Raw genomic sequence first — 17,109 nt, forward strand, 5'->3', positions numbered from 1 at the left:
AGGGGTTTGGAACAGGATGGTCTTGAAGGTGCTTTCCAACCCAAGCCATTCTGTGATTCTATGGATAAATCCTTTGCCTTCTGTTAACTGCCTCTTCAAACTGGTCTTTACTATACTGGCAGTGATTTAAATTGAAATGAGAGGATTCTTCCAGACACTGAAAAAGCAGAATTTTAGGTTTGTCAAAGATGGGGCATTCTGGTGACTGAAAAGAGTATGCGTGTAATACTTGTCAGATGTATTTTATTGCTACTGCTTCCTCTCCTCTCCCTTCCTCAGGGGATCAGTGTCTGCTTTCTTCTGTCAAAAAAAACCCCAGATGTTCAGCTGTACTTTTAATGTAATACATCTGCTGTTGAAAAATGAGATTCTGTGTTCTGGTGCAAATCAGGGGTGTAGTCGGACACATCAGACTGATTTTCCTATCTTCTGGGAACTTAGCTTGATAAATTTGATAAATGCAAATGAAGGAAATAGCTCAAGTTTTTTTTTTTTTTTGTTTGGGTTTGGTTTGTTTAATTTTTTTTGTTTGTTTTTAATTTGGTGTCATTTGTTACTACCCGTTTATTTTATAACAAAAGTGAATTTCTAGTTAGTTGTTGCAGTTAGACGCAGGAAGAGGTTGATACATGGTAATTTCTGACCTCTGCAGTAACAACCTTTCTAGGACTGATGGTACACACAAAAGGTACTTATTTGGTCACTTTCCACATCTAGAATGGGGCAAAATAGAAGCACTTCCCTGGTTAGCACTGCCCTCTAGAGACTAAAGAAATCCCACTTGCCTTAAAAGCAGGCAGTGCTTGAGTGGGAAGAGTAAATCTGATTCCTAATTTCTCTTAGTTGCAGGATTAAAACTGTTGAAGTGTATCTTTATTATTTTGTTAAATTCTCATGTTTGCCTAAGCTGGTCTGTAAGTAGCTGGTCTACCTTGAAGCAAAAAGACAAAAATGTCTAAAAAGTGGGGATTTGTTAAATCCTATCCCCACTATGTGATTTATAAATACTCAGTGAGATGTAAAATCCTATGCCTGCTGAAATCTCTCTTTTAAAGAAGCATCAAAATAGCAATTTATTTCAAAATGAAAAGTTCCAGTAAACCAAATTTGCTGCTGATATGTGTGGAAGTGATTCTGAAGGTTTTTCTAGATGTGCAAGCATCCAAATGCTCTGGTATTTGTGCTGGCCAGTGTCTGCTTTCACATAGCAATTTTTTCTCTTGTTTTAAAGAATTACAGAGTTGATGGGGTATGAGCCAGAGGAGCTCTTGGGTCGCTCAATCTATGAGTATTATCACGCACTGGATTCTGATCATCTGACCAAAACACACCATGACAGTAAGTGAAAACTGAATTTAAAGCCCTCAAACTACAGGAGATGGAAACAGCCCTGGGGGAAAGCAGCAGAAGAACAAGGGCTTTCTTTTAGTTGCAGATAGGAATCTGCAATGAATACTGACCTCAAACAGTTCTGCTGGGGTTTTTCTGCCTGTAATTGAAGCTGGTGTTCTTTCTGCTTTTAGTGTTCACAAAAGGGCAGGTGACAACAGGACAGTACAGAATGCTGGCCAAACAAGGTGGCTATGTCTGGGTTGAAACTCAAGCAACTGTTATATACAACACTAAGAATTCTCAGCCACAGTGCATAGTGTGTGTGAACTATGTGTTGAGGTAAGTTGAGTGGACTTCAGTGTTGTCATCATTTATAGTGAAGACCAAGCAGATTCTGATGGCACTGGTCCCCTGCTGAGTGTGTTATGATGCTGCTGTTTCCTACCAGTGAAATTTTTCTTAGAATACTGCCAGTCCTAGGATTAGAAATTGTATTTGAGAACAAAATGCTTTTTTGGTCTAGTGATGTCAGTAGATGATCTCTGTGGGCAAATGAGTGTAGAACCAGCCTCTTCTGTATGATTGGAAGCACTTGAGCATTTGCATTCTAGACAACTCTATAATCTTTGTCCCAAGTCTGGAGCAGTTAATTCCACCAATAACTTTGTCATGGAGTCAGAGCAGCAGTAGTGGTGTCATTCTCAATCCCATCTTTTTTATTCCTTAGAATTCGTCTTTTAGTTGAAAGCTTCAGTTGAGAGCAGACTGGTTGACTATTCTTCTGCAAATGTCTAATAGTCCTAAATTAGTTTTTCAAAACTTCAGTGAATGTCCCAATATGTCTATCAAGACATTTCCCATTCATTTAAAATAAAGAAAAGCAGTTTAGGAAATATCCAACTTTTTTCTCTTTTTTAAACATCTTTTCCTTTTTCAATGCTTTCAGAAAAGCATGTTTATGTTTGTTGCTTTTTTATGATTGCACCACAATTAGTGCTTGCTTTGTCTGTTACTTTTGAGGAAAGAATGAGTAACAAAAAAAAAAAAAATCTTAAAGCTCTTATCCTGGTAATTTTGTGGGAAATGTGTGGTGGGGTGTTTTTTGTTTCTTTTGGTTTGGGGTTTTTTGGTGGGGAGAGTGGGTGAGTTTCAACCTAGAAAGCTGTTAGGCCAGAACTTAGTCCTTTTAGCTGTTCTTTAACAGTCATCTTCTTCTCTGTCTGACAGTGGAATTGTTCAGAAGGACTTAATTTTTTCCCTTGGACAAACTGAGTGTATGCTGAAACCAGTGGAGTCTCCTGAGATGAAAATGACCAAAATATTCAGTAAAGATGACCTGGATGATACCAACAGCCTATTTGAAAAACTTAAACAGGAACCAGATGCTTTAACTGTGCTAGCCCCAGCTGCTGGAGACACAATTATCTCTCTAGATTTCAGCAGTAATGGTGGGTGTGTGTTTAAATTGGAGAGCATGTTAATTAGCAAAGTTACTTTTTATAGTAGATTTCATAAAATAACCTCCCAGTACCACTTGTCCAGTGGTATTTCAGCTGCTGTTTCAATTTAATGAGGTCCATAGACACACACAGTACTGTTACTTAGGTTGATGGTTTCTTTTAATTTTTATAGAGTCTGATGAACAACAATGTGATGAAGTTCCTTTGTATAACGATGTAATGCTCCCCTCATCCAGTGAGAAATTGCAGAATATAAATATGGCAATGTCCCCACTACCTGCCTCTGAAACTACAAAGCCACTCCGTAGCAATGCTGATCCTGCACTCAATAGAGAAGTTGTATCAAAGCTGGAGCCAAACACAGAGCCACTCGAACTTTCTTTTACCATGCCTCAGGTGCAAGAACAACCAACCAGCCCTTCTGATGCAAGTACCAGCCAAAGTTCCCCTGAGGTGAGTTTCATCATTTGCATATGCTGTCATTAAAATGGATGTGCTCTTGGGTCTTGTGGGGCAGATCTGGTTAAGGATGCAGCCAGGACAGGAATGGGAAATTATTTCTACCTTATGACTTAAGCTCACACTATGATCTGAGAAAACTGATAAATTGTCATATCTTTTCATCAAAGTGAGTCTTGCAAATGTCTGCAATACTATCTGACAGAACCAAGGAGAGCTTGGGATTGATCTTTTTCATTCAGTTGGTTCAGATACAGCTTCCCTAAACAGCAAAGTATTTGCAGTGAATTACTGTAGAGGCTACTTCCAGGTTTCAGTTAAGCAAGTGCTTCCCTGGTGGGGTAAATTTGAGTGTATACAGGTAAATGTAAGAGTTTTCCTTTCCCATTTTAATTTTGTGCAGCTACAATTTGGGATTAGTTTCTACATTGGAACATTTTGCAGAGAATCTGTAGGTAACAATGGCAAGTGATGCAGTGACAGAAACCTAAAACTGTGTTCAAAATGTTTTCACAGCCCAGTAGTCCCAACGACTACTGCTTTGATGTGGATAATGATATGGCCAGTGAATTCAAACTGGAATTAGTGGAGAAACTCTTTGCCATAGATACAGAAGCAAAAAATCCATTCTCTACTCAGGTAATGTACAGTAACTTAGAATAAGATGATAGAGAATTTTGAATGTACTTTTCCTTTTTAGAATGTTTTCAGGCACCTCCTTCCCTTTTTATGTAATATTTTGATTAAAACATAAAATTAAAAAAAATTTGTAAGGATTTGGTAACAGGAAAAACCTTGATGAAGTCCTAGCTGAGCTTTCTTCCACACTGCTAAGTTCCCCCTCTTGTCCATTCCAGGAAACCGATTTAGATTTAGAGATGTTGGCTCCTTACATCCCGATGGATGACGACTTCCAGCTGCGCTCCTTCGATCAGCTGTCCCCGCTGGAGAGCAGCAGCTCGTCCGGCTCACAGAGTGCAGGCAGCATCCCCCTGTTCCAGCAGCAGCAGCAGCAGCAGCAGGGCCAGGCAGGCTCGGGCAGCCCCGAGGAGGTGAAGCTGAAGGCACAGGAGCGCGGGGACGAGGTGAAGCCGATCGTGGTCCCTTCCTCGCCCCCGCGCGGGGGCCCCGAGCCCAGCAGCGCCCCCGCCTCGCCCTACGGGGGGAGCAGGAGTCGAACTGCCTCACCCATCAGGGCAGGGAAAGGAACGGTGGAGCAGGTGGAAAAGCCTTCTCCAGGAGCACCCAGCTTGCTAACAGTCACTCTCAATGAAAGGTATTTTAAAAAAGTGCAGCTTAAGCTCTGGTTCTGCTCAAGGAATTATATATAAATTCTGCCAGCTGTTGTGTGTTCATCCTCAGCGTTCTTCACAGACATTTAAATTTGGACATGTCAAATGAGTCCTTTTTTAATAGTAAACTCCCCTAAAGGTAATTTCATGGTAGCCTTTACCTAAGCCCCTCATGTAAAAATTCTGTTCTGCTCTTGTACCTGATGCGCAGCCTTTATAAAAATGCAGGCAATTCAGGTAGTTACACCCACACAATGTTTCTGGTGCTTTCATCCTTGTCCACTGTGTTAGAGGTAAGAGGCAACTACAGTCTGTGCTGCAGATACTGCAGATATCAGATGTACAGATATCTACAAGCAATAGATACTGCTTTTCAAACTAAATGTGTTTTGTGATGGTCTGTGGTGCCTGTAGTACATATTTATCACAATAGAAAACTACATTAAGTCAAACATGAGATTTGTGATATGTAAAAGATTTATCTGTACATTGAAATATTCAGAATAGACTTTTCCTCACCCTTCCTTCCCTTTTTTCTGTTGATAGTGAACTGCTGAACTTTTATGCTTTTTTTTCCTGCAGATTTAAATTTTTTTGTTAAAACTCATTCTGAGCTTCACAGCAAGATTAAAGGCTAACATTTGCTGTGCTCATAGAAAATGATTGTTAAAATAAGTCAATTTATGAACGAAAAGTAGTGGAGTTCATAAATTCAGTTCTGTGGTGTTGTTTATAAAAGTGTCCACGAAAGAAGAATGGCTCGAGGAAAGTAGAAACGTCTTAACAGCCTGAATCAATTTTTCTTAGATCTACTGCACTGGATGAAGAACTAAATCCAAAGATGCTAGCTTTGCATAATGCTCAGAGAAAACGAAAAATGGAACATGATGGTTCACTTTTTCAGGCAGTTGGAATTGTGAGTTTTGTTTTACCATTTTAAAATGTTCACTTTTAACCTTGCAATTTCTAAAATGAGGCATCAGTGCAGACTCCTGAGTTAAACTGTTGGTAAGCAGTGGAATCTTGGGATGAGAGATAATTGATAGTGAAATTTTAATATATATATATATGCAGATACTCCACTTTTAGTTCTCTTTTACTGTCACCTTTTCAAAAGTGCCCTCTACACCCATGTGCATTTCTTGATTAGGTAGAAGATACTCTTCTGTGAACATACGAGTCTCTTTAGTAGAATATGCACAAATGTAAGACATCACATTTAAATGTGTAATTGCTCTATTGATTTAACTTTTGAATTCAAACTCAGTTTTCATATTTGTCAACACTGAAGATTAGTGTTCTTATGCTTCTTCCTATGCTTCTATTTTTCCATTTGGTCTGAGATTCCTTTACTTAATCAGATAAGACCATCTGAACTGTGAGGGAAGAAAGCTCCTATAATAACCTAGCTGATGTCTATTACTGCCACTCCCTTTCATGCATGCTCTCTCTGGTATTAGTGTGGGCACTTGGGAGTAGCTCATCCTCATCTGTCCCAGCTATTCAAAAGAAACTTTGTAGATAGTCCTAGATTTGTGTCACTTGATTGGGGGTTGTCTAGCTTGTTATTTTCTGCAAGGGTACCTTGTCTTCATAATCTTTGTGTCTCACTGTCAATTCTCAGTATTTTGAAACCTTGAGCTTTGCCATTGCAGTTTTTTCTCTCTCATCTTCACTGCAAATTCCCACTTGTCAAGTTTTAAAAAGTCTTAATTTTAATTCCTCTACTGCAATGTAGCCTTTGAGCTTCTTTGTGAGCTTCTTTGTTTCTCTACTGGGCCACCTCCTAGTTGTAGTCATCTACCATATCTTACAGTGCAGGATTATTTTTCCTCTGAACTCTCCTTATTCCTGTTCTAGCATTCTAGTTTGAGCATAAGACAAATCAGTTTTTCTATGCCCTTTCTATGTGGTTGTTTTCATTTGTTAAATACTTTGCACTTCCATGCATGTTGTTCTGCTGCTTCCAGAAGCTCAGCAAGAATTCACAGCTCTACAAGAAATGTTATTGCTTTCCACTGCCCTTTTCTCATGCAGAGGTGCTACAGCTCATAGTGTTGCTGATAAAATATTCAAAACAGCATGGAGTGTTATTAAATGCACAGAACACAAGCAGTTCGTGTTATCTGCTGGAATAGAGTTCAGGCTTCTGTGCTTAGTGCCAGTTTAATCCTTACAGGTTCAGACTTCATCTTTTGCTAAACTTTTTCTTTTGTCTGTATCTGACAAAAGTGTTACAAATATTGTGATGGCTTCTCAGAGCCAGAAGCTGAATTTCCATGAAGCTGGGTCTTAGTGGAGTTATTTTAAGAAGTGCTTTTGTTGTTTGGCTTCTCTCTCCACAGTGGATTTCTGGGAGGATATACAGGCCTTTCACACAAGCAGAAGAAAAACTATGTTAAATCCAAGCCTAGAATACATGCTGTTCTAGGGCTGTACAAACACTTGCCACAACTTTTTAGCTCTAGGGAAGTGGGATGTATTTTGCAAGAGTGAAAATAAATGAAGACCAAAGTAAAATACTACTTTTAGCTTCCTAAGAAAACAGGAGAATTAGACAAGGACAAGATATAGTAAGATTATAAAATATTGTGTTATAGTGAGGTTATAGAATAATGATATAAATCATTACACTGGAACAGTTACAAGCCATATCTTTCTTAACATGTAGGGCTGGAATGCATTCTTGGTAAAAAATAAGCAGCAGCAGCAGCACTGTAGGTGACTAATCTCACTATGAACTGCAGCTCTGAGTTAACTATAACTTCTACTATACAGCTGCTCCCTTGACTTACACAGGTGCTTTATAACCTGAAAACATATGTTCCTCACTATTTTGAGGATAATGGCAGTGTTGTGAAACACCTTCTCCTCTTTTTGCAGCAGTCAGTGTCACTAACAAGACCAAACTTTGCAGATTCAAGTACTTCTGCCAGCAGACCTGATACTAAGATGGTGCTTTTTCTTTCCATCCCATCTGTTTCAGTGGCAGCTTCTTCTTCCTTATCCCAATTATACGAAGCCCTTACAGCTTCCTAATCTCCATATCTTCTGTTCTGCTGTCAAAACAATATGCTAAGGAGCCATATCTGCACTAGACTGGTGTAGGACTGCATTTTTCACAAGGCTTGGGTCGGGTGGCTTGGTGGCAATAACTGGAGTGCAAGCAGAATTTACATCCTAAATGTGTAGATAGAATCGACCTACTGAGGCTCCTGACTCTCCTGCCTACACTGTTAATTCCATTGCAGAAAGCCATTAGAGACTGCAGTGAAAACCTGATGCTTACTCACCCCAGAGCAGTGGTAATTAAACGGGTGTGTTTGTGTACGTGTACACGCTAATCTTGAGCCTGGTACCTGATGATAACCAGGATTTTGTAATTGTTTTCTCTAAGGGAAGTCAGGTCTTGAAACCTGATTCAGTTTTCTGTTAAATAATTTTCAATTATTGTGTACTTGGAAATATATTTCTCCCCAAATTCTGAACCAAATCCACTTTTAATTGTAACAATACCATATTAGTACTTAGTGACATGAATTGCTAATTTGGAAGAGGGACGTGAAGGGTTATTAAGCTACAGTATTCACTAAAGAAGATTATTTTTATTTCTTTCTAGGGGTCTTTATTCCAGCAGACAGGTGACCGTGGAGGAAATGCATCACTTGCTTGGAAACGTGTAAAGGGATGCAAAACAAATGGTCACAGTGGAGTGGAGCAAAAGACAATCATTCTACTATCAACTGGTTGGTATCTTCCTTTCCTAGGCAGAGGGGGTGGAGGGGGCTGTGTCAAAGAGAACAGAGACTCCAAAACTGCCCAGACATAGCTCCTTGTGAACAGCTCTAGGAGAGGTTAAGCATGGTGAATAAAGTGCACTTTTTCTCCTTCCCCTCCCTCTTTAGACATAGCAAGTAAACTTCTAGGGCAGTCGATGGATGAGAGTGGACTCCCCCAACTCACGAGTTACGACTGCGAAGTAAACGCTCCCATACAGGGCAACAGAAACCTGCTACAGGGGGAAGAACTGCTCAGAGCTCTGGATCAAGTTAACTGAGCTTTCACAAAACTTGCTCCTTTTTTGGACACTGGTGAATCATCACCTAAAGCAGTCTATTTATATTTTCTATATCTGATTTTAGAAGCCTGGCTACAGTACTGCACTAATTCAGTTAGTTCAGTTTTGATCCCCTTTCTACTTATTTTGACAGTCTTTTTAATATGTTCTTTATGTAACAATAACTCAAACTCTAGTGCATTTTTATAATTCTTTGGTACATACACTTTTAAGTCCATTACATTTAAAACACACTTGCAATAGCAGCTTTGAAATATGCACCTGATGAAAAAAAAATATTTATTTTTTGGCTGGGGAGTTGGTCACCAAAACTTATCATTAGTAAAATGTCAACACAGGAAAAACTGGCAATACTTCCATCCTGCTTTTCATAGGTAGTTGGAAGACTTGTGCTCTCTTACTCTTTATGTTCAAGTAAGTTTTTTATGTTAATAGTTTTTATAAGAAACAACAATGCTTTGCAGCGGTGCATTGTAGCCACAATCGCACAATATATTTTCTTAAAAAATACCAGCAGTTCCTCATGCAATATATTCTGCATTTATAAAAACTAGTTTTTAAGAAGAATCTTTTGTTTGCCTATGAAGACATGTTTAAACCTGGATTATGTCATTATTTTAGTCACGTTGTAATATAAATTGTTCTCAAATGCTGTCTTATGCTTTTGACTTCAGTGGGTGTGGTTAGTCAAAGGAAAGGCTTTATCTGGAAAGGGCTAGCAGCATTTTCTTTGGATACGTTCTCAATTTAGAGAAAGTTTGATGTTCTTAAAGTAGTCACTTTGCCAGCTTAAAAAAAAATCCCTGCCTGTAGTTGTTGAAGTTAATGCTAATATTGTGTATGATCTTAAATCTAAATGTTCAGCTTACCCTGTGTGGTATAGGTGATATTTCAAGCAGATTGTAAAACATCTTGCATTGTTAGCAAACTTTTATCTAGTACATCATTGAGTTGCTCAATATTTTGATGTTTTGGTTTTATGCACCTTGTTGCTATTAACATCCATATGTTTTCATGTAGATTTCAATAACTTGAATATATTTAGAAGCCTTTTTATTTAGAAATATATAGTTGTCACAAACATCTTATTTTCCTATATGTACTGTACAAAACCTTCATTCACTCATTCTTTTTGCTCTTTGTGGTTGGATCTAACACTAACTGTATTGTTTTCTTACATCAATAAACTATATGTGGACCAGGCCCCCTTGGGGAGTGTGTTATCTGAGAGAAATGAGATAATTTATATTTTTGTTAGTGGTTATTGTTCATCCGTGTTCCCTTTTTAACTTAGAGTTGATTGGAAACTACTGCTTCCTTATTTTGATTGTAACATCTCTGCATTAATTCTTTGAGCCTGTTCAGTCCTGAAGTCTCCCAGACAGTGTTGTACCACTTGCCAAAGACGTTACACTTCTCAACCTGTAATCACAGCAGTGAGCAAACCTGGCAGCAAGGAGGCAGCATCTTTGTCTTACTTTAGAGCAGAAAGAATTCACCTTTGTGAACAGCTTAAAGGCTTGTCTCTGGAAGCTTTATCAAGGTAACACAGGAAAGCAGGAAAAGGTAAAATTCACAGCAGTGATTGATCTGAGATGGATTTCTATCACAAAATTCCATGATTAAAAAATTAAGCTGATACTTGATGAAACTTGTTCCACATTTTTGTGCTGTTGACCCAGTGACTTTCCTCATTTTGCTGTCATAAAGCACAGTGCTACTGGTAACCCTGTGTTGGTCAGGATATTCTGTGCATTCTCCAAACTACTTTTACAAAACTTATTCAATATAAGTAATCAGTCGTGGAGTGTCACAGGAGTTACTTTGGTTTTATGTTGTAAACGTTTTGGTTTCATTGCACTGTTTTGAAATCAATGTCATTGTACGTAAGCATAACCTGTTCTCTAAACTCACTGTTCCACTGAAAGGAGCACTTTCCAAACTGCCACAAGTCTATGAAACTAAAAGGACACTACTAACAAAAGATGATAAGGCACTGGCAGCAGAAGATAGTTGCACACTTGATAAAGTTTTGAGTAGAAGCTGCACAGAGAGGAGAAGGTAGGGGCAGTCAGCTGCAGCTGAAGCTTCATGCAGAGAACATTTTCACTAGTGAACATTTTAAATGCATTTTTAATGGCTAAAAGCAGCAGAGCTCCTCCCTGCCTGCTGTGTCTGGGCTGGCATTCTTTCTATGGCTTTTCTTCCTCTGTCAGCAGTTAGGAGGTTTAAATAGTGAAGTTGGGTTAAGCCCCTGCTGTTCAGGGCATCCCTCCTGCTTTAGCCCTGCATGGATTGATGTGGTGCCTCTGTGAGAGTCTTGCAGGCAGGTGAAAAGTGCAGCTGGGTTCTGCTTTTGAACTGCCCCACCAAACTTTGAGCTGGCTTGGGGTGGGTTATCCCTTTGCACTTCCAAGAGACAGGTCAGAGGTGTTATGCTGATCTCTTGGCTGTGTTTTGGAGGAGCCTGACCTGTTTGGATCTGTCAGGTCCTCTTTGGTGCACTAAGAGGGCAGAAAGTTTTCAAAATAAAATCTCTGTTAAAAAGAGAAGGAAGACTGAAGTGCCCCATATGATTTATGGTCATGAGCCCACTGGAGTCAGAGAATGGCTTGGGTTGGAAGGGACTTTAAAGATCATCTTGTTCCCACACCCCTGTCATGGGCATTCCATGAGATCAGATTGCTCAGAGCCCCATCCACCCTGTCCTTGATCATCTCTGATCTTAGTGACAGCAGCTGTGGATTTAACTGAGCCATGTTTCATCTAAAAATCTCAATTCTAACATTTTTACTATGCATAATAACAACATTTAGTATGCATAATAATAATATTTTGATTACTATGATGAACTGCTGTAGCTGTATTGGTTTACTGTAGGGGAAAAATAACCTAACAAAATCCCCCCAAGCCTCCTAAAGACACTGAACAAGGCACAGAAAAAGAGCAGTAATTGCTCTGGCCTTGTAAGAGCTTTGCTAAGTGCAGATGCCAGTTTGCAAAACCTAGTTCACCTTTCAGTTGCTTTTTTAAAAAATTTGTTTTACTAAGGTTCCCCCCCCCCCCCCCCCCCCGGTAAAGTTTTTGCTTTTGGTCTCTTTAGACTCCAGGAACACAGAGTCTGATGCTGGAGCTAATTTGGAGTAAAAGCTTCTAGAATAAATAGCTTTCTAAGTGTTTTCTTAGTGTTCTTCTTGCACGCTTTTTTTACAGCTTGCTGCCTTTTTAAAACATTGAGCTACCATATTAGAAATGATGAGGAAATTAATGTCTGTGAGGGTGGTGAGACACTGGCACAGGTTTCCCAGAGCAGCTGTGGAGAACCCAGCCACGGAAGTGTCCAAGGCCAGGTTGGATGGGGCTTGGAGCAACCTGGGATAGTGAAAGGTATCCCTGCCCATGGCAGGAGTTTGGAACTAGGCAGGTTTTAAGGTCCCTTCCCACCCAAATAATTCTGTGATTTATTCTTTGTTGTAAAGAAGAAACTGTGGGTAAATACAGTATTTTCTCCTGTATATAGAACATGCTAATTATGTGAAAATGGTAAACTGAGGAGAAGAACAGAGTTACTTTCTACTTTCCAAGTTTTCCTGACTAGAGCAGTAGTCAATCCAGGCTTTCTTCAGGGCATAGTACAATTACTGTTCTTACATACAGATTTTATTGATGTTTTAATCATCAACAGTGATGGTTTGTTAAAAGGTAAAGGAATTTTTAAAGTAGTATTTACGATGACATAATTCCTTCCTTTACCTGAAAGTAGTTAAAATAAACTACAGCTGTAACTCCACCGAAATCACTTAAATAGGGTGTGCAGTAACTTATCTTGGGTGTAAGATATGAGTAAATGAAGGTAGCCTCAAGTCCAAAGTACCTCTTGCTAACATACCTTCCTCCCACTTAGTGAGACTGGCTTGGACTTTGGTGACCTTTAAAAACCTTTGGGTGAAATGGAAACAACTTACCTGAGAAACAACACTTAATAGTATCTGTGTTCACACATTCAACTCTCCCAAAGTAATTACTGAATTAAAGAATCACAGATTAGGGCACAAAAGAACCATTTCCACTTAACACTGATGAGGGTTTTAAGGACTTCAAAGCTTAGTTTGGATGGAATGATCAGCTCTGCTTCCAATGAAATACAACTGTTGGGTCAGGTAATTCTGATGATTACAGGTTAAACTACTGCATATTTAATAGTAATGTTTCATTACTTAAAGAGCTGTTTAGTTAAACAGCTAAGCACTGGCAGCTAAAGGCAGTGTCTATTGGCAAGTGTTCTCCCCTGTTCACTGCTGAGTGAACCTTTCCTGGCAGTGTGGTGGGATCTGGGAGCATCCTGCCCCTGTCAGCCAGGCTGGCCAGGCCCCAGGTCAGCCATCTGTCCCCTTCCCCCTGCTGCCCTGCTCCTGACCTGAGCACACATCTCACTCCAATCTCACTGCACTAAGGCACGTTGCTCAAACTGTAACTGTCCAGCATGAAAAGAAACACTCACAGGCCACCAGGACTTTGTAGGAAGTCCATTTTCATAGGAATTCCACATGAGTTGGGTATCCAGCCTTCATTAAAAATACCATTATGACTTAACTCCCTGAAAAGCTCCATTCTGGAGGACTGTGATTTTTGATCCAAATTCTAGAATTGAATTATCATTTTCCTTCTGCTTCCCTGTTTACCTTGAGCAAGTTACCAAAAAGTTCAAGAGTTTGCTGCTGGATTTATACAGTACAGTAGATTTTGTGAATAATAGCAGTATTCTCTCATGAAGAAGTGGTATATTTTAATGGAATTCTTTTTTGGAACCAAGTACAACGTATTGCAATTGATATTTCTCTTGAAACATTTTGACGTACTTGTGACTGTATTTCTTTTTGATTGTGTACCAGTATAAAATTCAATAAAAGAGAGGGTTTGTTTCTAATTTGTGACATCTGTGATCTTTCTGTCCATCCCCTTTCCCCTTTGTAATAGGCAGAGGTGACTTTAAAGTGAACTAAACCGCTGTGCAGAGTAACAAACTCCTTGCAGGTTTGAGACTTTACTGCCCGCTGTCAGAAACTAGGGCATCAAGAAGACATGGTCACAGTCCCCAAAAACATACATTTTCTACTAAATATAATATAAATAGATAATATTATATATAAGCTGAATCCTATTCACATGTGGTTATCCCACCTGAGTTAAGCAGAGTGTGAACAAAAGAGGTCAAACATTCAATTTAACAAGTCAAATACGGGGATGGAGTAGCTTTTCCTGGAGGAAGCCAAAGAGAGAGCAACAGCTACAGAGCCAGAGGGACAGAGGACATTTATGGAGCCTCTTTGATTAATTGCACCAGGAATGCCCTTAGTAACAAAACACAAACTCGTCTGAATCCATGGCCATGTCCCCAGGTGATTTCAGTTGCTGTCAGTACACACAAATAGCTCAAGAACCTGTGACTCCTGCTGTCCCCTTAAATCAATGCCACTTACTTCTGCACAGATTAAAAAGCTTTTGCAAAATCTGTGCTTGCTGGGAAGTCTGAAAGCAGGAGGCATGCACCAGTAGAGCATGATCCTGTTACTAGCAATAGGTTTGTAGATACTGAAGGTGGAATAAGCTATTTAATAAAATATATTCATGATTTATTTTCATATTTTCAACCTGAACATGTGTTCTAATGCAACCATATCAAGTATTAAAAAAATTGTTTTGTGCCACATGCATCTGGAAAACCCCATTATTTATATCAGTGCAGGATGGCTTTTAAATTGCAACTTATAAACTAGGAATTGATAGAGCAAATAGGATTTTATCCTTTTGTTTAGCAGTTGAATATGAAGAAGATGCAGTAACCAGCACACTCTTCCTTACATTATCTAATTATTTATTACTTTTTTTTAGTTTGAAGGCCTTAATTGTTCTAAAATATATTAATGAATAATTTGAAGGAGCATTGAAAACACAGGTGATGAAGAAGAGTATTAATTAGTCTAAAAATTGATACTGTTTTTAATTTTATATACCACACCAGAGAAATTGTATGAAGAGACCCTGTTACTTGGTTTTATTCTTCTGCATTTTCATTCTTTACATTGTACCCAAACTTCCTGCAAGGGAAGACTTAGAGCACATTCACATGGGCACAACAGCCTCATCCTCACTACATCTTGCATCATGCAGCCCCATCTGCCTTAGGGAAAAAAAAATCCATATAGTGTTCCTTGAAACATCATCCCTGAGAAATCACCCCACTCACTGCATGTTTAAAAAACAAAAATCAGAAAACACACTCTGAGCTTCACAAATCACTCCAGAGCCAGGCTCCTCTGCTCCTATTAAATTAAGGGATGACTCCTGTAACTAAACAGGGCTTGGTTTGAGCTGTATGTAACGGTGAGCTTGCTCCATGATGTGTCACCCTTGACTTACTTGTGCTTTGAATCCTTAAATCCATTGCAGGGGGATAGTACATTATATCTGTTTTCCTAGCAGGGTTGGCATTCTGTTCCAAAATCAGTACAATCTGTTGAAGTCAGGGTCACGTACTGGATGAACAGGGTCACTGCTCTACATCTCTAAAAATTAATCTAAATGATAGATGAAAGTGTCTTTTCAAAAAAAAGAGAAAAAATGCAAACCAAACCCTGGCAGGTGCAGCTCTCCTGCTAAACCCTGTACAGTTCATATGCAACAGCTCTGCAAACATCTCTGTTCCTATAGTCAATGACATTGGCAACCAGTGGTGCTCAAAGGCAACTGCTGTTCAGCCGATGGTAAATCACCTCCTAATGAAGGCTCCTAAAGGTTGGGAGAGAACCTTTTGGGAAATACAATAAATATAGAAAGATGCTTGCATGCCTGGAGCACTGTGGGAGCTCCTGACATTGACAGCTTGATGCGCCTGGCTGTAAGGAGCGACCTTTGGATCAATTAGTTGATGCTATTGGTGAACTGGAGAACATCACGGTACCGTAGCCGGCAGAATTCAACACTCATTTCGCAGTGCATGATTATTTGAGAAAGCAAAATATGAATTCTTTACCCGGTCGCTGGGAAAACTCCTGCAGATTTAAACATCCCAAAGACACCACACAAGGCTCCATCCCAAACCCATACTTGCCCTACACGCTGTAGGGGTAGCGTGGCTTCCCCTGCGCAGGGGGGATCCCGCACCTGCCGAGCCCCGCATCCCGTGGGAGCACAGGCACCCGGCCGCTCTCCCGCCCGGCCCGGGAGCGCTCCCGGCGCAGGTGCCGCTGTCCAGCCGCGCTCCCACAATCCGCAGCCAAGCCCCGACCGCAGCGGCGATCACCGCAACACCGCCTTGAAACCTGAGCCCCGTCCTCAAACCCTCTGGAGACCCGCCCGAGGGGCTGCGGAGCCTCCCGGGCATCAGAAGCGGCTTTCCCAGGACACTGCCCGCCCTGCCCCGAGCGGTGCCCGGTGCCGCGGGTCCGTACTCACCGCGGTGCGGGGTTCTCCGACGCCGGCGCTGGTCCCGGCAGCCGCCTCGGTGGCCGCTGGCCCCTCTCTGTACGTGCGGCCGGGGAGCCCCCACCGCCCGCTCCGCGCCGCCGGCGAGGCCGCACCCACCCACCCTACGTGCGGCTCGGCAGCCGCGGCCCCCTCCCCGCCCGCCCCGCTGCCCCGGCCGCCTACGTGTGGCCGTGCATGCGGGGAGCGGGCGGCACGGCACGATGTGACACGGCAGGGCAGGGAAGGGCAGGGCATCCCGCCGCTCGGGGGGGGCGGCAGCCGGCTTATCCCTGCGTGCCCGCTCGCCCAGACGGCAACGGGTCTCCCGCAGCCGTCGGGGTTTTCGGACAGCCAGGGGAGCAGCGGGGACCGGCGCAGGGGGCCGGCAGCGGCCCTTCACCGGAGCGTGGCGGTGTGTCACGTCCCCACGGCAGCGCGCTCGGGGGCCGTGACCCGGCGGGCTCGGGAGCAGCGGTTCCCCCGCGGGAAGGGCGCCCGCGCCGCGCGGCCGTGGGGACGTGACACATCTCTGTTCGCGCCTGTGGGGACTGGGGCGGGGATGTGAAGCCCCGCGCCTCGAGAGCGTCCCCGGGATCTCTGGGCTGTGGTAGAGCGGCGCCGGCCCCGCCGCTGCTCATCCCGCCCGAAGCCGCTCATCCCCGCGGGCTGCGCCCCGGGATCACCCAGGGATGCGCTGCTCGGAGAGGCATTTTGCCCGTGGACCGGGCTCGCCTTCCACGGCGAGGGAGAGCGCGACAGCGCCCAGGGCGGGCAGAGCGAGCGCCCGTCACTGACGGGGTCTCGCCACACACAGCGGCACCGGGGCCGCACCGCGGCGGGAGCGCAGCGGGTCGGGACAGCTCCGCTCCCTCATGGGCAGCATGGGCAGCTCCTCCCGGCACCGGGGCCGCACCGCGGCGGGAGCGCAGCGGGTCGGGACAGCTCTGCTCCCTCACAGGCAGCCCGGGCGGCTCCTCCCGGTACCGGGGATGGGACAACCCCACTCCCTCACGGACAGCCC

The 17,109-nt window shown here is 42.3% G+C and overlaps 1 protein-coding gene and 1 long non-coding RNA gene across 3 annotated transcripts in view; one reads left to right on the top strand and one right to left on the bottom strand.

Annotated features, from left to right (window-relative positions):
- Positions 1–13,548, top strand: part of HIF1A (hypoxia inducible factor 1 subunit alpha) — a 35,469-nt gene extending 21,921 nt beyond the window's left edge. Inside the window, exons 7-15 of one of the 2 annotated variants that reach the window (XM_071426233.1) lie at positions 1,232–1,338; positions 1,524–1,671; positions 2,560–2,780; positions 2,965–3,245; positions 3,768–3,890; positions 4,109–4,527; positions 5,351–5,459; positions 8,163–8,289; positions 8,449–13,548. In XM_071426233.1, the coding sequence (XP_071282334.1) occupies positions 1,232–1,338; positions 1,524–1,671; positions 2,560–2,780; positions 2,965–3,245; positions 3,768–3,890; positions 4,109–4,527; positions 5,351–5,459; positions 8,163–8,289; positions 8,449–8,600 (1,687 nt within the window). In that variant the 3' untranslated portion in view covers positions 8,601–13,548. The remainder of the gene's footprint in view (positions 1–1,231; positions 1,339–1,523; positions 1,672–2,559; positions 2,781–2,964; positions 3,246–3,767; positions 3,891–4,108; positions 4,528–5,350; positions 5,460–8,162; positions 8,290–8,448) is intronic. The other variant, XR_011679092.1, reaches the window with a different exon arrangement.
- LOC139589684 (uncharacterized) overlaps positions 1–16,205 on the bottom strand; it is a 65,668-nt gene extending 49,463 nt beyond the window's left edge. The window contains exon 1 of the long non-coding RNA XR_011679093.1: positions 16,077–16,205. This is a non-coding gene — a long non-coding RNA (uncharacterized lncRNA). The remainder of the gene's footprint in view (positions 1–16,076) is intronic.
- Between the last annotated feature and the right edge of the window lie 904 nt (positions 16,206–17,109).

Source organism: Agelaius tricolor, unplaced genomic scaffold, assembly GCF_023055355.1.
Source record: "Agelaius tricolor isolate 1412-34295 unplaced genomic scaffold, bAgeTri1.0.p SCAF_5, whole genome shotgun sequence".
In the NCBI taxonomy this organism is placed as follows: domain Eukaryota; kingdom Metazoa; phylum Chordata; class Aves; order Passeriformes; family Icteridae; genus Agelaius; species Agelaius tricolor.